The sequence below is a fragment of the Saccopteryx leptura genome, chromosome 2 (assembly GCF_036850995.1).
Source record: "Saccopteryx leptura isolate mSacLep1 chromosome 2, mSacLep1_pri_phased_curated, whole genome shotgun sequence".
Taxonomy (NCBI): domain Eukaryota; kingdom Metazoa; phylum Chordata; class Mammalia; order Chiroptera; family Emballonuridae; genus Saccopteryx; species Saccopteryx leptura.
Window position 1 is genome coordinate 23,229,127 of NC_089504.1, and position 25,352 is coordinate 23,254,478.

Sequence of the window (25,352 nt, forward strand, 5' to 3'; positions counted from 1 at the left end):
CGGAATCCTATTTCATTAGATTTCCTTCTTTTTAAGGTTGAACAACATTCCCTTGTGTGTACATATACACCACATTTTCTTTATTCATATCTGTCAGCAGACACTTAAGTAGTTCCTATACCTTGCCATTATGAATAATGCTGCAGAGAACACAGGAGTACAGATAGCTCTTTGAGATAGTGATTTCGTTGGCCATCTGTTTCTTCTTTTACAACATTTATATCTTTTTTTGTCTCACTGTGCTGGGTGGGACCTCCAGTATACTATTCAATAGAAGCAGTGATATATAGTTACCATCCTTGTCTTGTCAGAAGACAGTAAAGGAATTACTTTAATGCTCGCCACTAAAAATGATGTATATATCATTTCATTATTTACAAAATTTTAAATGATTAATCATTTTCAATGTTTACATCAGTCTCAATAGTGAAATGCTAGAGAATTTACTTTGTTGGGTTGAAGAAGCTTCCTTTTGTTCTTAGTTTGCTAAGAACTTTTGACCATGGATGATTGAATTTTACTAATATTTTTCCAAAATTATTAAGATATCATGTTATATATAGAATGTTCCTTTACTAATCACTTATAATCCTATAATCTAAACATAAATTGTTTTACTATTGTGATCATGCTGTATATATGCATTACATTATTTTTAAATGTAAACATGAACTTTGAGAACATTTTACTATATACTTAAGTTTTCTTCAAAAGCATGGTTTTTAATGATTGCAGTTTTTAATCTTATGATTCATATATTTTAGAACACGAATGTTGTCTTTAATTTCAAATGTGTACATAAATGTATGTTTCCATTTACAATTATTTTCTTACTGTGAATCCCTAGAAATGGAATTATTTGATATAAGCATTTTTTAGTTATATTTTCACTAGCATGATATGAGAATACCCTATTCACGCCAACCTTATCATTATTGGGTGTATTACTACTAATGTAGTAATATATTTATATCCAATGTGATAGGCAAAAAATACAATGTTTTTACTTGCATTTTAAAAATTACTGATGCTTGCCTGACAAGGTGGTGGTGCAGTGGATAGAGTGTCAACCTGGGACGCTTAGGACCCAGGTTTGAAACTTCAAGGTCACTGACTTGAGCACGGACCCACCAGCTTGAGTGTGACCATAGGGCCACTGGCTTGAAGCCCAAGGTTGCTGGCTTGAGCTCAAGTTTGCTGGCTTGAGTAAGGAATCACTAGCTCAGATGGAGCCCCCCCCCCCACCTGCCCACAGTCAAGGTATATATAAGAAAGTAATCAATGAACAATTAAAGTGCCACAACTACAAGTTGATGCTCTCATCTCTCTCCCTTCCTGTCTCCCTCTCTCTCTCTCTTTAAATATATATATATTATATAATTATTGGTGCTTATTGGCTATTTGCATATTTTTATTTTTTGAAATAATTCTCTTTTGTCTGTTTTTTATTCTTATATTTTATCTTTTATATCAAAGATATCAATAATCCCAAATATATTTACTTTGAACTTAACTAGTTCTGCCAATGTTTTCCTTTATGTTTCTGTCATTGCTTTTTTTTTTTTTTGTATTTTTCTGAAGCTGGAAACGGGGATAGACAGTCAGACAGACTCCCGCATGCACCCGACTGGGATCCACTGGGCATGCCCACCAGGGAGCGACGCTCTGCCCACCAGGGGGCGATGCTCTGCCCCTCTGGGGCATCGCTCTGTCGTGACCAGAGCCACTCTAGCGCCTGGGGCAGAGGCCAAGGAGCCATCCCCAGCACCCGGGCCATCTTTGCACCAATGGAGCCTCGGCTGCGGGAGGGGAAGAGAGAGACAGAAAGGAAGGAGAGGGGGAGGGGTGGAGAAGCAGATGGGCGCTTCTCCTGTGTGCCCTGGCCGGGAATCCAACCCGGGACTTCTGCACGCCAGGCCAATGCTCTACCACTGAGCCAACCGGCCAGGGCTCTGTCATTGCTTTTATACTTAGAAAATTCTTCCTTGAATTAGATAAATATTTATTGATCTTTTTTTTGAGGTTTCTGTGAGGTTTTCTTTAAGATTTTGGTATGAGTTTAAAAATAAGTATTTTTCCTAATGTTTTGGCAGTTGTCCCAATTACATTATGGAATAAATTTTTCTTTCCCCACTAATCAGAAATGCCATTTATATTCCAAATCCTTTTTCCACGTTAGAGCATTTTTTCTAGATTTTCTTTCTTTTTCTCTACTTATTCCAGAGAGAGAGAGAGAGAGAGAGAGAAAGGTATCTCAACTCCTTGTTCCATTTAATTGTTCTACTTAGTTGTGCACTCATTGGTTGCTTCTTGTATGTGCACTGACATGGGACTGAACCCATGACCTTGGCAGGCCCACGATGCTGTAGTCACTAAGCCACCCAGCCAGGGCCTTTTAGATTTTCTATTATAGTTTTTGATTTTCCTATTATTGTGTCAGTATCGTACAGTTACAACTATCTAATATATTTATAACATGTATTGACTCCTTTTTATTTTTTTTCTACTCTCATACCCATAGTCTTCCAGATTTACTTTGTAATCAATTTTCCAAGTTCCAAAACAGACCTCTTAAAAAATTTAATATTATTAAGACTTCTTAGAATTTCTACTATAGTCTTTTTAATAAGAAAAGGGTTTCTCTTGCCTTTCCTTTCATTTAAAAAAAGTTATTCTCATTAAAGTTTTATGGTTCCTCCAGATTCTTTCTACACATTTTTTGTTATGTTTATTCCTCAATATATGTGTATATGTAAAATTATAAATGAATTTTTCCATTATTTTTTTTACTAGGTTTCTATATGTATTTGAAAACCATTGATTTTGTCATTTTTACCAGCACCTCAGTGAACTTTATTTGTTGTCATTTAGTTAGCTTGGGTTTTTTAGGTAGACAGAAGTATTTTCTGCAAAGAATAAACTTCTTTCCTATTAAAAGACCTTTTTTTCCTGCTTTTCATAGTTAACTAGCAAAATTTTTTATTTAACACTCTTCTACAACAGAGGAAAACAGTCTCCTGATATTTATGTTGGTAGATATAATAGAGGTAATAAAGTAAGAACTCTAGGGAATGCTGTATAGCCATAAGAATATAAGGGAGTTGTCTACGGCCCTGAACGCGCCCGATCTCGTCAGATCTTGGAAGCTAAGCAGGATCGGGCCTGGTTAGTACTTGGATGGGAGAATATAAGGGAGTAACATCCTTGGTTAAAAACAAACAACCCCAAACCATCTCCATAGTTATAAGGAACATTAATTGTGGTGTGGTGTTGCCATCTAGTGGCTATCTAAAAAGGGTGGTTGGAAAATAAGAATGCCCTGCAGACTTCCAGAAATATGAGGATGAGCCAGTAGGAAGGGAAAGTGGCTAGAGAGTCTGTGTTTGAAAGTGGAATGTGAAAATTGGGATATAAACAAATAATGTTTGGAATTTTACTATTAATATAACTTCATTAATGTTTACAGAATGGATGTGTGAATGAACCATCTTTAAATTTTCTCAGATTTTTGCCCTACTTAGACATGGTACTGATGATGGCTAGTTCTCATTGGTGTGTAAGGGGAAGCTCTGGGCCACAGGATTGTCTGGAACTTAACAGATTCAGATAGTCTTTTAGGAAAGCTAGTTTATATAACAAGTTCTCTTCTGACACTTCAAATTAGCAGCAGGCAAAGGGATGGTCCCTGGCAACTTTATATTACATATTTATTAAGCATATGCATACCAATGAGGTAGTTGGTCAGAGGAGACATCACTCCATGCATTCCCTCACACATGCCATTCTAATATTCCTAAACTATAATACCACTGCCCAGAACAAGAGACCATTGCTTTCCAGAACAAGTGCCTTTTGCTTTCAGAAGATTGGCTTTCTGAGTAGTTCCTCATCTGAGCTTACATTTCTCTTTTTACTCAAGAGCTTTCTGAACAATGGGGCCCAGTTTTATGTTTCCTCCCTTGGTTCAGAAACTGTTAAAGTCCTGACACAATTAGCTAAGATTCTGAAGTAAGCTAAACATGGTAGGATGTGCAGACCATCTCTGTTCCCTACATGTCAGAGTCTCTGGGGATGAATTAGAGACCTTCAGAGGCAAAGTGATACAGAGAAGAAGAGGCTACAGTCATCAAAAGACAAGTGCTTTTGTTTCTTTACATGGTTTAAGATACCCCTGGCTGTTTTGAAACATAAGACCACAAGAGATATTTCTTCATTGTTTAAACTAATTCTTGTTGAAAATTTATGAGCCATTATTTCTTTCAGGATATTTGGTTACTACTCAGTGTACTAAATAATATTAAAACTTATTGAGCTTTTTCCTATTTACCAGTACTATGCTACTTGCTTTATATGCACAGTACAATGAAAGCCTAAAAAAATTAAAAATGGATTTGAGAACCCCAACTTTATCTAATAGCTACAGTAACTATTTAGTTCCTTTTGTATAGCTCAGATCTTTCTTTCTTATTCTTTTATATTTCTTCTTTTTCAGATTGGCGTATTGATGATGAAGAAATAATTTTTACAAACAGTTTGATGGCTTATAGGAGTCATCTCCCAACCTTGGATACTATGTTAAGTAGGTTAAAACTGTTTCTGATAAAGGATCCCATTTTAGATTTCAAAGAACAGATCTTCACAGAATCTAATTTTTTCAGGTATTTAATTGCCCAATGTTTTAACAGGAGAAAATTTACTCTGTATATTCACAAGTCTAGGTGTTACCAATAATAATATTTTATCATTGCTCTATTTCAACTCTAATTTTAATAATTATGTGTTTTTACTGGCTACATTTATTATGTAACTTGCTATTAGTAAATACTAATTTAATGTTTTCTTTTTTGTTAAGGGAAAGTTTCTCTTTGCAAGGAGATTTGAAAGATATTATGAATGAAGATTTTTACATGGATAAAGAGAACTTTTGTCAGGAGAAGCTAGAAGACTCAGTAGGTTTAAATTAAGCTATATAAAAATAGTAAAGCACACATAAAAATTTTAGTGATATACCTTGACCATCTACTATTATCAAGTTAAAAAGATTTAATAATGGGTTGAATGCATATCAGCTAAGAAATCAAATTTACTTCTAAGATAGTGGTTCTAAACCTTGGCAATATATTGAATTACTTGGGGAATTTTAATAAAATATTGGAGACTGGCCCTACCTAGATACATTCTAATTTAATTGGACTGGTGTGAAGCCCAGTTATAAAGAATTTAAAAACTACTCCCAATGTTTTTAATCATTAAACCTCGTATAGGACATTAAATAATCATGTTCTGACTAGAGCAAGAAAGCTTGATTTGTGAGTTATACACAAAAGAAATAGTATTTGAACTATAAGAGAAATGATCTCATTAAAGGAGTAAGAATAAGGATGGTCTGTGACTGCATTTTAGGTGCTGCAGTGATTAATAAGATAGCATCTTTGCATATTAATGGTCAGCTGAAAAGAGGATATTCCTGCATCTGGGATATTGTACATCACTAATGTAGTCAGTGACCATAAAGGGTATTCCTCAGAATATTGCTTATTATGTATTGCTTACTATATATATATATATGTTTTTTGTCTATAAATTTTTTTATTGCTTTGAGAGCAAGAGAGAGGGGGAAAGGAGAGAGAGAAGCATTAACTCACTGTTTCACTCAGTTTTCCCATTTAGTTGTGCAATCATTGATTGCTTCTTGTACATGCCCTCACTGGGGGTCAAATTCACAACCTCTGGTATACTGGGTTGACACTGTATCCACTGAGCCACTCAGCCAGGGGTTTAGCATAATATATTTTTAGATGCTACACTTCTATTTTATTAATATATGTGTAGCATTAAAAATTTGAGGGTAGGTTTAGTTTAAAATTTGGTACACTAATTAAACAAATACACCTGTTTCTGAATTCAGGAATCTTTATTTGGAAAACTTAACCAAAAACTTCTTTTACTTATATATTATCTCAGCCACCAATTTCACCTGAGTATGAATTATTAGCTCCAAGCCTCAGTCAAGAAGTTCATATTCCATCACTTTCAGAAGTGCAGGAGTCATCAAACTTAATTCCAGAAATAACAAATTTTGAAAATGAAAATGAAAAGCTTTCTGAAATAGGTGAGAAATAATTTAAAATTTTATTACTATGAAAATTACTTCATACTGTTTGTTATAGAAATTCTTGTTCATTCTATCACTTTCAGAAGTGCAGGAGTCATCAAACTTAATTCCAGAAATAACAAATTATGAAAATGAAAATGAAAAGCTTTCTGAAATAGGTGAGAAATAATTTAAAATTTTATTACTATAAAAATTACTTCATACTGTTTGTTATAGAAATTCTTGTTCATTCTATCAATTTCAGAATTGCAGGAGTCATCAAACTTAATTCCAGAAATAACAAATTTTGAAAATGAAAATGAAAAGCTTTCTGAAATAGGTGAGAAATAATTTAAAATTTTATTACTATAAAAATTACTTCATACCGTTTGTTATAGAAATTCTTGTTCATTCTATCAATTTCAGAATTGCAGGAGTCATCAAACTTAATTCCAGAAATAACAAATTTTGAAAATGAAAATGAAAAGCTTTCTGAAATAGGTGAGAAATAATTTAAAATTTTACTACTATAAGAATTACTTCATACTGTTTGTTATAGAAATTCTTGTTCATTCTATCACTTTCAGAAGTGCAGGAGTCATCAAACTTAATTCCAGAAATAACAAATTTTGAAAATGAAAATGAAAAGCTTTCTGAAATAGGTGAGAAATAATTTAAAATTTTATTACTATAAGAATTACTTCATACTGTTTGTTATAGAAATTCTTGTTCATTCTATCACTTTCAGAAGTGCAGGAGTCATCAAACTTAATTCCAGAAATAACAAATTATGAAAATGAAAATGAAAAGCTTTCTGAAATAGGTGAGAAGTAATTTAAAATTTTATTACTTATAAAAATTACTTCATACTGTTTGTTATAGAAATTCTTGTTCATTAAACCTTTCTCTGAATATCCAGATTTTTGAAAAGTGGTATGGGGAAATTTCAGAATTTGTATTGATAAGACTCCTTTCTCATCTTTCTCTTTATATGCCTGCAAGCTTAAAACGTCTCTGAAGTTAACCCAACCATTTGAGGATAATTACACAAATAAAGCTAAGACACCTGTGCCTATACTAATTTTTTAGTTGTTTTCTTATATAGAATGACAAAGCACTAACAACTTAAATGCTAACTTTAGTCAGATATGGAGAAGCTCAGAGTGAGGTTGTGATTCATGGAATCAGATAACTGAGAGAGTCAGAACTTAAAATTTAGATGGTTTCATCCCAGTGAGACTTAGCAAATATTGTTGAATTATTATTATTATTATTATTATTATTATTATTTTGTGTGTGGCAGAGACAGACCCAGTCAGAGAGAGGGACAGATAGGAACAGACAGACAGGAAGGGAGAGAGACAAGAAACATCAACTCTTCGTTGTGGTTCCTTAGTTGTTCATTGATTGATTTCTCATATGTGCCTTGACCAGGGGGCTACAAGCAGACCAAGTGACTCCTTGCTCGAGCCAGTGACCTTGGGTTCAAGCTGGTGAGCCTTGCTCAAACTCGATGAGCCCGTGCTCAAGCTGGCGACTTTGGGGTCTCGAACCTGGGTCCTCCATGTCCCAGTCCGATGCTCTATCCACTGCACCACCACCTGGTCAGGCTTGTTGAATTCTTTTTAATGTCAATTTGAACCCAAAAATTTAACTCCTCTCATAAATTTTATTCGAATTGATGGAAAGACACATAATATTAGGGAGAAAGGAAGGGGAATTTGTGATATTTATTGGGAACAGGAATGCTTGCTATCAATAGACCACAGACTTTAAGGGATTCTTGCAGATGACTAATTAAGGGAATTAGTGATCAGCTTATAAACCAAAGCAAGGGAATGAATAGCCAATCTGAGTAAGTGAATCAAATTCATACCAAAATTTGAAAATATAGCAGAACTCAAAATTGCAGGGTGGCCCATGGGCTTTTCAGCAGGACGGAACTCTAGGAATGCTAATGGAAAGACAAGTACATTTACTGATGACTATGATATTACACTCCCAGCCTTCACTTGGCTATAATGGTGACTAAAGTAAAATAGAGTCATTACCACAGAAGAATCAACAAGATTACAAAAAATCTAGCCTAATAGTACTTTGGCTGATAGTAACCTCTCTTCCTTTTCTTTACAGATCACACTACCAAGCATGGAATTGACACTGAGAATATAAAGAGCAGCTCCACAGAGACTTTGGCCATTCAAAGCCAATGCGAACCAGAGCGTGATGAAACAGGTAGAAATTTGGAATAAATCATTGAGTTTATAAGAGGTTGCCTATATATGATGTACAAGTCAATGCATTCACATACAAAGTCTACTATGAGATAGTTTTTGGGTTGAAAATTTGATTATTGTAATGCAAAGTGTCATATTTTACTTATCTCTTCCTTTACATTTGTTACAATCATTATTCTAGCATCAAAACTTAGATGCTAGAAGAATAATAAGCAGAATTATAAAGATTGGGAAAGAAAATGGAGGAAACAGCATTTATATTAAAAATAGAAATCTTGGCCCTGGCCAGTTGGCTCAGTGGTAGAGCGTCAGCCTGGCGTGCAGAGGTCCGGGTTTGATTCCCGGCCAGGGCACACAGGAGAAGCGCCCATCTGCTTCTCCACCCCTCCCCCTCTCCTTCCTTTCTGTCTCTCTCTTCCCCTCCCGCAGCCAAGGCTCCATTGGAGCAAAGATGGCCCGGGCGCTGGGGATGGCTCCTTGGCCTCTGCCCCAGGCACTGGAGTGGCTCTGGTTGCTACAGAGCGACGCCCCGGAGGGGCAGAGCATCGCCCCCTGGTGGGCAGAGCGTCGCCCCCTGGTGGGCGTGCCGGGTGGATCCTGGTCGGGCGCATGCGGGAGTCTGTCTGACTGTCTCTCCCCGTTTCTAGCTTCAGAAAAATATAAATAAATAAATAAATAAATAAATAAATAAAAATAAAAATAGAAATCTTATAAGTCAGGAAATAAAATTTTATATTTTATCTCAGACTAAGCAATCTTGCAAATTTTTGTATATTTAGCTCTTTAATCTCTCAAAGCAACCCTATCATTATTATTAGTGTTGTTTTATCAAATTTGGAATCTTAGAATCATCTTTTGTTCCAGTGTAATGCCAAATTGTGTTGCTTCTTAAATATGTTGATGATGCTGTCATTTAGTTACATTTATACTTGGCTCACATTAATCATCTATTTGGACGTTTACTTCTTTATTTATGAAAGTAGTAGAAACATGCAGACTACTTAGGAATAGATGAGAATCAGTTTGTCAGGCTTACCCTCTACATACATAACTCGGCTAGGCCATCTCTATTCTAGACTTATCAAGGTGCAGGATTACTCACCAGTAATACTATTTACTTAACATCAGCAATATTTAGTATGGAGGTTAAAATAGTACTATCTCCTAAGTACTGATGACACAAGTTGTCAGAATTAAAAGCAGATTACACATAAAACTCTTAGAATTTGTCTCATACAGTGAACTCAGTAAAGTTTGTCAGTGGATTTTTAAGAAACTACTCTATCACAGTTGAGATACCATGTGATATATATATAATTCCTTATATAGATGGAAAATTTAAACAGCTATTTTGTATTTCAAGTAACTGAAGTTTTTACTGAAAATTTTTGTTGTAACCTAATGATCAAACATAATTGTTAATGTTCTAAATTATACTTAATTTTATTCAATGTTTATGTAATACTATGATTTTTTAAATTTTTATGCATTCTAGAAAAGTTAGAAATGCCATTATCTCCTCTACACCTAACAGACCAACATTCTTCTGTGAATTCATTATGTACAGGGCTTCAGACACTTCCAGTTTCTCCCGTTCGTAAAATGTAAGTAAAGATTATATCTAGAACTCAAATTTTAATTCAGATCAAGCAGTCTTTAATTAAATCTCTTTGTATAAAGACAATTTCTAAGATGCCTGTCAAAAAAAAAAAATCTAAGAACTAGAACAGTGTCTGTGGTAAGCAATTGGAGGGACTAATCAATATACATGTACATACTTGTTTTTATATGCCTAAAATATCTCTAGAAGGACACGAAAGAATCAGGTAATGTTATTTGTGTCTAGAAGGGAATTAGGTAACGTGGAAATATGGGAGCTAGTAAGTGATAGAGCTAAGTAAGCTCTTTTATGGTTTTAGTATTTTGAATGTGAATATATCACTCTTAAAAATAAACAACTTGAAAAAATGTAAAAGATTCTAGCATTGGAACCATCTCTTAGGGTAGTGCCACTGGATGCTTGCCAATGGCACTGCCACTCTTTGTCATGGACTGCCACAAAAGACAATGCAGTGCTATATTAATTTGCTAGGGCTTCCACAACAAATACCATGTCTTATATACCCAATCTATGGTAACTAAATTTAATTCATTTCTTCACAGTAGAGGCTAGAAGTCCAAGATCAAAATATTGGCAGAGTTGGATTTATTCTGAGGCCTCTCTCCTTGGCCTGTAGATGGCTATCCTTTCATGATCTTTTTTCCATGTATGTCTATGTGCTAATACCTTCTTCTAATAAGGACACCAGTCTTATTGGATTAAGGACCACCCTAATCATCCCATTTTAACTTAATTCTTTAAGGCTTCCATATATGGATTTTGAACCATAATTCAGCTCATAATAAGAAGTTAAGAGCCCTGAAATATTATCACTGTAACCTTAAGTGCCCTGTACCTCAGTTTCCTTATCTGTAATATTGAAATAATAACATTTCATACCTCACAGTATTGTTATGAGGTTTTCTAAAAGATTTGTCATAGCTCTTTGACCAGGAATAGCCAAGGATCGCAGAGCAGTGTGGACAGTGATTGACCAATAGATTTGGCTATCAGTTTACTCCTGTAGGAGTATCAAGGATCTCATCCTCTTTCTAACAGCAGTCATCCACTGACCTTGTTTACCTCTGTCAATGTGATGTTGGTGTTGGGGGAACCAGAAATAAAGAGTCAAGAATTGATCCACAAATCTGTTCAATACCCCATTGTTATTACACAGCATGGTTTGTAATCTCAGAATTGATATTGCAGGACTGAGTCATTGTATTCTAGTTTGAACCAAAATTACATGCTTACTAACCCAGTATCTTTGCCCTCTGATAGCATCTGAGATCGTTTTAGCTGCTATCTTATACCATATGGCACACATGTAACCTACTATTTGCCAAGTTAGATTAGTTTGCTATTCTGGAGTAAAGCCACCCATTCCTCTGCTTCTTATCCTGAAATTCAATGTGTCCTAAAATAGCACAATTTCAGGAAAATTACCAAAAATGTCTACCAGTCTTTAACAAATTATTCTGAGTGGGCATGGTAGGAGATACGAGCAGGATTTTGAGTTAGCTATGATTGGCCAATCAATTTGAGGATAATACTGTTGGGTTGCTGGGAACAACTCATCACTACCTGCTCAGGTTCCTGTTAATGGCCTCAGGAAGTCACATCATAAGATACAGGAGCCTGGCATTCAGGGCCCGAATTATCTTCATCTTCTGGTGAAGAATTCTGTCATTTGGGGGGTAAATCTGTGATACAGAGAACTCCACATGAACTAGAACTGCCCATATCAGATATAAGCTGGGACAAGTATAGAAACCACCTATAATATGTTTAAATACCTTGAATCCCTTTGCTAAGGTGCAAGATGTTTATTTGCAAAACCTCTATTGTCTTTTTTTAGTGTTCTTTTGCTTTTTTATTTACTCCATACGTCCTAATCTGTCTATTAAGGAAAATCTGAAACACAAACTAGCAGAAAGTATTGAATTTCAATCTGATATAAAAAATACTTAATAATAAATCTTCTTCATCACATTGTTATAACTCAAATATCTAATGAGAATTTACGAAAGTTAAGTCTTAGCTATGTATTAGCATATGCCAAAGTTAGAACAAAAGACTTAAATTAGCAGAGATTCTAAGGGCATTGGAAACAATGTAAAGAACATGTCTTCTCACTACTACGTCCATTAACAAGTGGCAAATTGCTTCCATTAGTCTGTGAATTATAAAAACTTAATGATCCCTGTTTTAAAAATGGATTTACATCTCAACTGTGCAACTGAAAACAAAGAGAAGAAGTATTAAAATAAAAATACAACAGAAGGGAAAAGTAATACATAGCATTATTTTATTTTTAACTTGCTTTTGTGGCCCAATTACTTATGTTTCAGAACACATTTTAGCTGGAAATATACCCAGTTAACACAGATTTTTAGTGTCCACTGCATATAAAACTCTATACTAAATTTTATGGGGCTAAAAAGTCTGTATGACATGACTTCATTTTCATACTAATTACTGAATTGTGAACATGTTTTTATATGTGACCAAAGAAGATATTGAATTCAGACATATCTTCAGAAATTTCCATTAATAATGAGAATATTTGTCCATATTATAGTTGCCTATTGAATGTGGCTTGCGTAAATATTTCCCCTCCCTTTTATTTGAAAATAATTGCCTACAATCTGAGGTGTCTAGTTATCAGAGACCTTGGTAACGCTCAATTATCTAGATTCTCTAATTTTACCACTACATGCCAGATTTTTGGATTATGTGAGTAAATTGGATGGTTTAGACATAAAACTTAGTTTTCCACTGCCCAGGACTGTCAACTTAACTAGCAGTACTTATAATTGGCACGCTCATATGTGTTCCATATGAAGAGAGAAACAGAATACAATCAATTCTCACTTGGGAAGGAGTGGGAGGTTTGAGGGCGTTGATAGATAGAGGGAGTTGTGAATTAAAGCTCACTCCCTCCCAGGCTGGTATCTTCCTAGTTGTTGGTGTGCTGTACTTTACACTGTCTGTAGACTGTCTCCCTTCCCCCTTCAGCACGAACAAGCACACATCACTCACAATACCCATCAAGACTGAAGGACCTGAACTAAACTTTCCGACTGTCACTTCCTGAGAAGGTAGAGCAGACAGAACTGTCTCACGGTTCTGATCCTCAGTCAGTCAAGGCTCCAAAATTTTGGTTTAGAATGGGCTTGTGGACAGCAATTTTTTTTAAATTTTTTTTTTAAATTTTTTTCTGAAGCTGGAAACAGGCAGGCAGTCAGACAGACTCCCGCATGAGCCCCACCGGGATCCACCCGGCACGTCCACCAGGGGGCAATGCTCTGCCCAACCGGGGCGTCGCTCTGTCGCGACCAGAGCCACTCTAGCGCCTGGGGCAGAGGCCAAGGAGCCATCCCCAGCACCCGGGCCATCTTTTGCTCCAATGGAGCCTCGGCTGCGGGAGGGGAAGAGAGAGACAGAGAGGAAGAAGAGGGGGAGGGGTGGAGAAGCAGATGGGCGCCTCTCCTGTGTGCCCTGGCCGGGAATCGAACCCGGGACTTCCGCACGCCAGGCCGAAGCTCTACCGCTGAGCCAACCGGCCAGGACCTGTGGACAGCAATTCTTTAAAAGTTTGTGCTGAAACTACTATTTTGTATAGTAAGCGAATAATTTTACTTAAATTGCATTTTTATTTTGAGTGACTTATAGAGTAGGTGCTAGCTAGCACAGTTTATGGAATAAAGTGTTAACACTCCCCCCAGTTACTCCCCTCAGACTTGGTTCACTGAGGGGGACAGCAGAGGAAGAAGTAGAGCCACCCGGAGCAGTTAGGGAGCTGACAAATGGCCTGGCCTTCCCCGGGGAGGAGGGAGGAAGGATTTGAATTTGGTCGATGGAACTCTCTACTTCAGTTTGCACATTTATAAAATAGCTAATTTTTCACTTTGCTTTTGAGTGTAAAAATTATCCAGAAAAATACTTCTCTTAAAAAATTTATTATACAAAAGGACTCAATATGATTAATATATTAAACTTTAACTCCCCCCTCCCCCCCAGTAATTTGCTTACTGCTGAAATATCAGCTAACGAACACTGTGTGGTGTTGCAATCAGAAAGTTGCAGAAGCGTTTTGGACTCATCTTTGCTTGCAGGTAAAGATTAAGTGATTTTAATGCTAAGTAAGATGTATAGGCAAAAATGTACAATCAGTAAAAATGTTATTGTCAATTGTATTATGTTTATTATTATTGCCATCATTAGAAAAAAAACAGTTTCAAAATTAGAATTTAAAAATTCATAATCCTAATTTTGGGTTGATGCATATCATGCAGATAATACTGTTAAGTAGCCATGCTATTTCAGTCCGTACATTATGATGTGTCTCTATCTAGGCTAAAAGTATTGAAGCAGAGAGCTATGCGCCTCAATATCTAAGATGATAGCCATCATTATAACCTGTTTATTGTATCTCTTTTGTCCTGTGAACTGTTTTGGACTACTTGTTTTTTGGGTTGTTACTGTTTCTTAAGTGCCAAGAACCGAAGAGCCCAACAGGCAATATTCAGCTACAGATTTGATAGAGATATTTTCAGTTGAAGAAGAGAGCATTGTGGTTGCTCCTGTAGAGTGGTGGAAACAAGCAGGACTAAATCTGATCGTGACAGAAACTTTGGAACATCTGACTAAGATTTCTGTCATCTTGATCTATTTTCTGATGATACAAAAATAGAGATATTTTTGCCTACAAAAGACTTTGAATTAGAAAGTAAGTACATAATATATAGTAAGTTTCACTTGCATGAACAGTTTCAGGATGAGATGATGTTAGATACTGGCTTCCCGCTAGGTGATGGGGGAAATATAACTAAATTCCAGCATTTGCAGTTAGTTAGCTCTGGCTCTGCCCGAAATGGTAAGGTTGAGCTTCACTAAGCAACATTTTCTTCCTTGGGAAAATGGGGAAATTTGACTAGCCAATCCTAACATCCTTTTCTGTTCTAAAATCCTGCTGTCTCAGTTTTAAAATTTCTAGCCCTTTTCAATTAGTAGCTTTGTTTCCTTTTATAAGTGACTAATTGCCATCTCAGTTTCAGTTTACGTCAGTTTAGACACAAAACAGCACTGTTATTTTTTGACCTGACAGCTGAACTTTGTTCAATAATATCTAGTAATCTCTCTTCAACAATAGCAAAGCTTCCTTTGTTACCAAAATGTTTACTTACTTAGCATTTTTTATTTATATAACTTAAGAAGGAAAAAATATATTTTGAATATCAATCTTTTGAGTTATTTCGGTTGCTATGTATGCCATTACAGTACATGGAACTTACATAGCTTGAATTCTATCTTTTTGAAGTATATATGTATTGTTTTAAAATGTTTGTATAATAGTTACCAAATTCAGATTATAAAGGAGTTGGAAAAGTTTACTTTTAGTTTATTAGAGAGTAAAGAAATATATTTAAAAGTGAATTTTAGGAATTACTGTGAATGCTGTGAGACTGCTCTCAGGAGATAAGAACTGGAGGAAGAATTGTTATCAGCAAGGATGTTCAAACACAGTAGACAGACGGCTGTGGAGACGGTGGGAAGAAGAATAACAGGCCACATTAGGCAAATGCACACCAGTGTATCCACAGCCTAGACGGTTACCCCTGGCAGAAGAATTTTAAGAGAGATTAGGTTAGATTGCTAGACAAAGAGAAAGGAAAGGAAGATTCGATAGGGTCTTTAAATATCCAGAATAATGTATCAACCTATAAAATTATGTAAAGTCTTTATTATGATATGTAACTATTTTGAAGTAAAAATAACACATATAATTTACCCTAATATGCAACAACATTATGATGATAGTGTAATCTGATGTTTAAAAAGTAATAACTGTATCAGGAGCCCATGGCCAAGTTGTCATGGTAGGGGTAGTGAAAGAAAAAGTAGTAGAGGAAAATAATCAGAAAAATGAAATAATAAACAGTTCTTATTTACCTGCTAATCATAACAAGATATCTCTAGAAAATAGCTCAGAGCTTGCAAATTGGTAGCATTCAGGCTCTATTTAGTCCACATATTATTGACCTATATGGTGTTTTAATTAGTTACAAACATAAAAAATTTGGAGGGTTGCACAGAAATTATCTGTGTTTTGAAATTGTATTCAGGATTCCCAAAACCAGACTCAAATTTTTATATGGCAGCAATTGGCTGGGGCCAACAGCAGCTCACGATTTGAGACCACACACCCTCCAGCACACCGTAATTCTCAGCACTCACAAACCGAGGCCAGCTGTTAGAAGGCATTACTCATTACATTCAGCATTACTCTTGCACTTTCGCCTTACATTTATTAGTATACATGAGAGGAAAGTAAAATATTTCTTATACCAATAACTCTAATAAAAGTAAAAATAAAAACAGAAGTTTCTAGACTTATGTTTTAGAGGGAAAATACAAAATTTATCTTCCTAAAGATTATGATTTAAGCACTAGATATATACTTCCCTAATTTACATTATTTAGCATTTTTTCAAATGGAATCTATGAAGAATAAATTACATATAAAATGCACCCATTCTAACTGTACAGTTTGATGCATTTTGACAAATGTATATACCTGTGAAATCACAAATAAAATAACGGAATATTTCTAACACCAGAAAGTCCCCTTGTGTGCCTTTGCATTCTTCAGTGACTCACCCCTCTCCCCTACCAACTTTCACCCCTGACCCCTGCCAGGTAAGCACCGGTCTGCTTTCAGTCACTGTATATTAGTTTTTATTATTATAGAATTTCATATATGGAATCATACAGTATGAACTCTTTTGTATTTGGTTCTTCCACTCAGCATAACATTTTGAGATTTACTCACAATGTTGTGTGTATAACTAGTTCATTTCTTTTCATTACTGAGAAATTTTTTATTATATGATGTACCACAGTTTATTTATAAACTTTCCTGGATTATTCTTTATTTTTTACTATTATGAATGAAACTGCTATGAATATTCTTGTACACATCTTTTTGTGGACATATGTTATCATTTCTCTTGAGTGACTATTTCAAAGTAGGTTCCTGGGTCTTATGGTAGGTATATGTTTAACTTTATAAGAAACAATTAAATTGTTTTCCAAAGTGGTTGCACCATTATACATTCACAGGAACATGTGAGAGTTCTAGTTATTCTATATCTTTGTCAACACTTGGTATCAGCAGTCTTAAATTTTAGCCATTCTAATGGGTGTGTTCTGGTATCTTATTGTGGTTTTAATTTGTATTTTCCTGATGACTAACGATGACAAGCATCTTTCTGCATGCTCACAGACAACAGATTGGTGATTACAAGAGGGAAAGTGGGTGGGGGAAGGTAGAAGAGATAAAGGGGGATAAATGGTGATGGAAGGAGACTTGACTTGCGGTAGGGAACATACAATACAATATACAGAAGATATATTATAGAGTTGTATATCTAAAACCTGTATGATTTTATTATCCAACGTTACCCCAATAAAATACATATATAATAGCTTTATTGAAATATAATTTGCATACCATACAATTCACCCATTTAAAGTATATTGTTCAGTGGTTTTTAGTATATTCACAAAGTTGTGTAATCGTCACCATAATCAACTTAAGAACATTTATACCAACCCCTAAAAGAAATTATGTACCCATTAGCAGTCACTCCCCATTTTGCCTAGATATGGAACCACTAATCTATACTCTGTATAGATTGCCTATTTTGGACATTTCCTATAACTAGAATCATACAGTATGTGGTCTTTCATAATTGGCTTTTTTCATTTAGCATGTTTTCAGGATTCACCCATGTTGCAGCATGAGTATATCTCCTATGAAGCACTGTTCAATTATTTTGTCAAATTGTACATTGGTTTTATTTTAAAATTAATTTATGAGTTATTTATATATTTTGGATACCATTCTTTTTTCAAGTATATGTACTGCAAGTATTTTCTGTCAATCTGGCTTACTTGGTATGTAAGTGTTTGACCCTTAGGGTAACTGTTACCTCCAAGGCTCTACCTTATTTTAAGTCTACTGGCAATAGGGCTTTTCTGGAATTTGTTTTCACTTAGTAACCTAACTTCGTAGTGAAAACAAGAGTTCCTGCATTTTTAACCTTTAAAAAGTTTATTTTATTCAGACCAAAAATTGATTTTCAGTCCCTGGCCATTTGGCTCAGTGGTAGAGCGTCGGCCTGGCGTGCGGGGGACCCGGGTTCGATTCCTGGCCAGGGCACATAGGAGAAGCGCCCATTTGCTTCTCCACCCCCCCCTCCTTCCTCTCTGTCTCTCTCTTCCCCTCCCGCAGCCAAGGCTCCATTGGAGCAAAGATGGCCCGGGCGCTGGGGATGGCTCCTTGGCCTCTGCCCCAGGCGCTAGAGTGGCTCTGGTCACAGCAGAGCAACGCCCCGGAGGGGCAGAGCATCGCCCCCTGGTGGGCAGAGCATCGCCCCTGGTGGGCGTGCCGGGTGGATCCTGGTCGGGCGCATGCGGGAGTCTGTCTGACTGTCTCTCCCTGTTTCCAGCTTCAGAAAAATAAAAAAAAAAGAAAAAAAAATTGATTTTCAAAGCAGTAAACAAAATACTAAGGATCAAATTATATTAATAAGAACCCACAACTAAGGCCCTGGCCGGTTGGCTCAGCGGTAGAGCGTTGGCCTGGCATGCAGGGGACCCGGGTTCAATTCCCGGCCAGGGCACATAGGAGAAGCACCCATTTGCTTCTCCACCCCCACCCCCTCCTTCCTCTCTGTCTCTCTCTTCCCCTCCCGCAGCCAAGGCTCCATTGGAATGAGGATGGCCCAGGCGCTGGGGATGGCTCCTTGGCCTCTGCCCCAGGCGCTAGAGTGGCTCTGGTCGCGGCAGAGCGACGCCCCCTGGTGGGCAGAGCGTCACCCCCTGGTGGGCAGAGCGTCGCCCCTGGTGGGCGTGCCGGGTGAATCCCGGTCGGGCACATGCGGGAGTCTGTCTGACTGTCTCTCCCCGTTTCCAGCTTCAGAAAATTAAAAAAAAAAAAAAAAAAAAAGAACCCACAACTGAAAATGATTTTAATACCCTAGTACAGGGATCGGGAACCTTTTTGGCTGAGAGAGCCATGAACGCCACATATTTTAAAATGTAATTCTGTGAGAGCCATACAACGACCTGTGTACGTTACGCATTATCCAGTAAAAATTTGGTGTTGTTCCGGAGGACAGCTGTGATTGGCTCCAGCCACCCGCAACCATGAACATGAACATGAGCGGTAGGAAATGAATGGATTGTAATACATGAGAATGTTTTATATTTTTAACGTTATTATATTTTTTATTAAAGATCTGTCTGCGAGCTAGATGCATCAAAAGAGTCACATCTGGCTTGCGAGCCATAGGTTCCCGACCCTTGCCCTAGTAGAACAATTCATTTAGGCATGGAATTAATTTAGATATTTTTATTTTCTATTTACAGCATCGCTAGACCCTAAAAGTTGTTCCTCACCTATTATACTTATTAATGAGGAATCTACAAGTGATCATTTATCACTTTCACAAAAAAGTCCATCTCTGGCAAAAGAAGTACCAGACCTGTGTTTTTCTGATGACTACATCTCTGCTAAAAGTCCAACAAAAGAAGAAAAGCCAAAGGATGACCAAGGACTAGTTAATACAATACGCCAAAATAAAGAAAATAAAGATTTCTTGGAACAAGACTGCACAGTATTATCTACTGAATCATCTTCGTCTTCAAAAATTGAAAAAGCATCTTTTAAACATGGTAAAAAACAGAAGAATGATTTGGACCTTTTGGGTGACTTTATTATGATGCGAAATAAACATAAAGCTTGCACCTCAATGAATGAAGTTGCAGATAGTGATGAAAAAGATGGTGGGTAATTTAGTAATATTTTGGCATAGATATGACAGCTTCAAGGACTAAATGTATAGTTTATTATAGAAGATAAAGAAGTAAAGCTCTTCCAAGGAGAATATATTCTATTACAAAGTCAAATAAAATGTCATTGATTCATAATACTTATTGTGCATAAAGAAAGATATAGATATAGATGTTGATGTACATATGTATTTTGAAAAACATTTTAAAATTGCATTTGAACTTGTAAAGAAAGAGTAATACTTGCTTACTACAACTTGGCCATACAGATTCATAACATTTCTAACATTTTTTTAAATCATTCTGCCATTCTTTTTTCTCTTTTAGCTGACAGTTCTATCTTAGTATTTTAACTTATATTTTAATATATACTAATAACACTTTACCTGGTTTATTACTTATTAGTCAAATTTATTAAAGGTTTTCTATTTGAGTTATAACTGTTTTACATTCTGCTTATAACCATATCAGAGGTGGTGTAATGTGTCATATCATTTCACTTCTGTTTAAAAAATTGGTATTCTAAACAAAACAAAACAAAACAAAAAACCAAAAAACTTGGTATTCTAGAATATGTTTGACATTGGTTACCCAAATGAAATAATATCAATACAAAAATATTTATGTGTAACAGTTATAGCACACTTAGGTCTTACTGTTCTATATAGTATTAATGTATACAAGATCTTGCCCCTGAATAAATTATTAAGTAAGACAAGAAGTACAATATATATCAAAATATCACCTATTACTAAGAAAGGCTAAGTCAGAGAAAGGAGCTTAGTTTGAGAGTCAAATGGCTTGCTAACGAAGCACCAGAATTGGGCAGAGTTACCTACCCAGTCCCAGACTGTATGGGGCTGGGATAGGATTCCCCATGACGGGGCAAGGGGACTGCTTGGGAAAGATCTGTGCCCTAGAGAAGTAAGGGTATGTGGAAAGTCACAGATAAATGAAGTAAAGTAGAACAGTATATATTCTTTTATGTGTCGGGAACTGTTCTTGGTGTTTAATCCTTATAACAATATTCAAAGTAGGTGTATTTATCCATATTTTATACGTGAGGAAACTGAAACTAGGTTAGAACTGAGGTCAAAATGTTTGTTTGATGCCAAAGTTTTTTCCATTATTACCATTCAACTTTCTACCCAGCACAGTGTCAAATCCATTGACCTGGATTGTATGATTTAATACTGATGTGTTTCAGAGCACTTCAGTGGTGATCATAATAGAGGAAAGCATTTAAGTAGAGCAACATTAAGTTTCTTCTGAACAATGCAAATTAATATTTTTATTAGAATTTCAAGATAAAGAAGAACATTCTTTGACCCCTCAAGAAGAAAGTCCTATTGTTTGTACTAATAAAACTCCAGAGAAAATAAACCAGGAGGGGGCAGCAGATAATGTCATTGAGATTCAAGCATCAGGTATGCTATACGCTTTTTTCTTTTTCCCTGAAGTTGGAAACAGGGAGGCAGTCAGACAGACTCCCACATGCGCCCGACCGGGATGCACCGGCACACCCACCAGGGGGCGATGCTCTGCCCATCTGGGGCGCTGCTCTGCTGCAACCAGAGCCATTCCAGCACCTGAGGCAGAGGCCACAGAACCATCCTCAGCGCCCGGGCCAACTTTGCTCCAATGGAGCCTTGGCTGCAGGAGGGGAAGAGAGAGACAGAGAGGAAGGAGAGGGGGAGGGGTGGAGAAGCAGATGGGCGCTTCTCCTGTGTGCCCTGGTCGGGAATTGAACCTGGGACTCTTGCACGCCAGGCTGATGCTCTACCACTGAGCCAACTGGCCAGGGCCCTATGCTATACTTTTAAGATACATTCTAATTAAGTAAATTTGAAAGCTCTTTCTTGGGTATCTAGGATATACCTTATTTTCCATGTAACTTTCTTTACTTGTTTCAGACATTTCTTTATTCCACTTTTACAATCAAGTTATTTCCAAACCTGGAAGGCCCTATTCACTGCCTCTGCCTTCTCCTTTGCCCTACTCCAGTCTACTAAGTGTTATTTCTTCTTTTAAACTGCTGCTTCCCTACATTCATCAGAAAAGAGCAAAAAAAACTCAGATTCTTGTGCCCAGTCTAGAAAATGATCTGCTAATGGTTGCTCTCTCTGTTCTCGTACCCACTATCAGGGTGATGTAAATAGGTTATTATTGATTCCTATACGGAGTAAATTTTTTTCTGATGTAAAGAATATTCTTTGACTCCTAAAGAACAGCCTGCTTAGGAATATCATACTTATTACTAAAGCCAGCAAGAAAATAAAGTGCTAGCTCATGAATATCTTTTCATTCCTTTGGGTCAATTTTATTTATGACCTTTAAATAATTATGCAAATCTTTAAATATTGATATTCTAGTGAAAACTAGAAACAATTTGTCATTGTTATAAATTTGCTTGGCTTAAGGTTGTAAGCTAATAGTTGAGGGAAAAGAAAAAAAATTGCAAATCTCTCTATAAGGCTCTTCGCAGTTGCCATGTTGAGTTAGTTACTGAATAAGTCCTTTCTAATAAACACAACAGCCATAAAATTATACTAATTCGATGGGGGAAAGGGTTTGTTTTTATTAGTTTATTCAGCGTAAATATCTTAAAGTAGCCTCTACATAATCTTATGTACAATATCATGATATTTAATTCAGTAAAGAATTTAGATAGAGTTCGGGTTTCCATGAAGTAACATGTTTAATTGTCAAAAAGAGCACACAATCTTTACAAAAGTACTGCCTTTAATACTTTATTTTTACAGATAGCCAGTGCCAAGCATACTGTCTCCTAGAAGCAACAGCTACTCCTATCTTAAAAAAACTTGGATGCCTCTGTACTCTCCCTGTTGCCAGTTGGAAGTTTGCCACTGTTATTTTTGACCAAACAAGATTCCTTTTAAAAGAACAAGAAAAAGTAGTAAGTGATGCAGTTCATCAAGGTGAGTGCAAAAGTCACTTTACTGAAAAGGATGTAAATTTATGTATCAAGTTAGTAAAAATATATAATATGCAGAAATTAGATGTGGATGAAGGATAACTGTAATTGAGCATGTGGCACCCACACACCTAAACTGGAGAATCGGCTTCATCAGGAGAAGAACTATCAACTGGCATCACTTCTTAGTGAAGCTGCAATGACATATACAGGCCAAGGCTAAAGGAGGTTTATAGTTGTTCACGTGGAAAATAATACAATAATTAATAAGTAATAATACAGGAATAAGTTCTGTGTTTCATGTATTCATAAGTGTAAACCTACTTTTGCCCCACCCTGTTTTACTTGATAGATTTCTATTATGGAAACCAAATGAACCCTATTGAGGTTAGCATTTGAACCACCAAGTTTTCTCCCCCAAAATGGGAGAAGGTAGAAAAACAAAACAAAACCAAAAAACAGATTAAAGTCAATCCTGTACTTTTGTTTCTGGCCAAGATGGAGTAACAGTGATTGGATTTAACCTCCTGCTAGAAATACAGCGGGGGTAAAATGACAAAGGCAAAAATATATAAAACCAGACTTTCAGAGCTTACACAGCAAGCAGTGAAGAACAGTGATTCCCAAGAGATGGGAAACAAGTGAGGTGAGCCCAACCATTGCTCTAGCATACTGCCTTGGAAGAGTTGCCAGCCACGGCACAGGTACACGAGGCACAGCCCAGTGGACAATCTGAGTTAAGGAAACAGAATGGAGAGGTCAGGGAGACCAAAGCACCTAGAGTTAAAAGGACAGAATATTAGAGCAGAGAATTTCACATAGAGAATCCTGGAGATCTACAGAGAGCCTCCCTCAAGTGTCTAGCAGAGTACCCATCACAGAGTAAATATGAGGTTGGAGAACTATCTGAGCTTATGGAAACAACCATCTGAAAGGAATGATGGAATAGTACTCTGCATTCACTCAGGGAAAAGACTATGCCACCAGCTAGTCTAGAAAAACTCATGATTTCTGGACTATTAGGTATAGTACTCAGAAAAGTGTGGCCTCAGTAGTGGGGAATAATTATCGCTAGACTTGGCTCTGCTCTGGACCTACCTAACAAATCATAAAGGCAAGACCCAAAGGTTCAAACTATTTTCAAGAAACTTAACTGCATCCCAGAACAAAGTGGAAAAGGATTTATACAAACACAAAAATATCTAGCACCCAACAAGATAAATTCGCAATGTCTGGCACCAATCAAAGATTATCAGGTTTAGTAAGAGACAGGAAAACACAACTCACAATGATAATAATCAATCAAAACAAAGTCATAACTGACAAAGATGTCAACATCACCAGAAAGGGACACTGAGACTTATTATAATTGTATCTCACATGTTCAATAAATTGCAGACATAAAAAATACACAAAGCAAACTTCTAGAGATGACACTTCAATGTATGAGATGAAAAAGGCACTGGATGGGCTTAATGGCAGATTAAATATTGCAGAAGAAAATATTAGTTAATTTGAAGGCATAGCAGTAGAACCCCCCCCAAAAAAAAACACAGGTAGATAAAAGAATTTTTAAAAAAGAAACAAGTGTTAATGGGCTATGAAACAACTTCAAATAGCATAACATACTATTAGAGTTTTCAAAGAAGAGGCAAAATGGGGGGAAACAGAAAGAAATATTTGAAGAAATAATGACTAAAAGCTTTCCACATTTCACTACAAACCCACAGATCCAGTAAACTCAATGAACCCTAAGCACAAGAAGCATAATAAATCTGCACCAAGGCATACCATAATCAGATTGCTCAAGACCAGTAATAAATAAAAGATTGTAGGTGCAGCCAGAGGAATAAAACGATATGTTGCATAAGAGAAACAAATATAAGGATGACATCAGATTTCTTGTCAGAAATAATGCAAGTGAAAAGACAGTGGAGTAACATCTTTAAAATACTGAAGAAAAAAACCAAACTGGTTTTATATACTAGGCAAAAATATATAACAAAAAACAAAGTTGAAATAAAGATGTTTTCAAACACACAAAAGCTGAAAGAATTCATCAGCTGCAGACTTACATTGTAAGAGATGTTCTCCTAAGGGTAGAAGAAAAATGATATCAAATCTGGTTTCTCTGTTCTGTTCTCATCCCTTCTAGGTCGTGATTAACTTGTTTCCACAAGTCCTGCCAGGGGCTGGATGTACTACCCATAATTGGTTTTCCTGTTGACTCTTGATTCCCAATAACTACTACATATTTGCCTTACCTTTATTTATTTTATTGATTAGATCATCAATTTTCAAGTGTTATAGCAGAACTCCTTTCAAATAAATATTTCCTTGGTTCCCACTATAGAAGACAGAAAAGTAGAGCTGATTAAATTGGGGCAGTGAGTCTAGAATCTTGTCCTCTTGGTCTCACTTCTGCACACTGAAATCCAAGCTATCATTGTCAGAAAGCTCTAGAGCTGCATGGACATAGTAGTTAGACAATTTGCTTGTCCTTGTGAATTGTTTAAATCATTAGACTAATATTCCCAGGTGTCCACCTCCATTTGATAGTATTGCTTTATGTTATGATCATCTACTTTCAGTTTAACTGTTGGCAAGTTATGAGTTTAATAACTG

General features: G+C 36.3%; 1 protein-coding gene across 1 annotated transcript in view; it reads left to right on the plus strand.

Moving 5' to 3' along the window:
* The window catches only part of SHOC1 (shortage in chiasmata 1), a 65,107-nt gene that overhangs the window by 10,377 nt on the left and 29,378 nt on the right, over positions 1-25,352 (plus strand). The window contains 11 exon segments of the mRNA XM_066365616.1: positions 4,493-4,658; positions 4,853-4,964; positions 5,965-6,112; positions 8,228-8,329; positions 9,827-9,935; positions 13,955-14,049; positions 14,428-14,583; positions 14,586-14,663; positions 19,370-19,786; positions 21,100-21,219; positions 22,555-22,731. Coding sequence (XP_066221713.1) covers positions 4,493-4,658; positions 4,853-4,964; positions 5,965-6,112; positions 8,228-8,329; positions 9,827-9,935; positions 13,955-14,049; positions 14,428-14,583; positions 14,586-14,663; positions 19,370-19,786; positions 21,100-21,219; positions 22,555-22,731 — 1,680 coding nt within the window.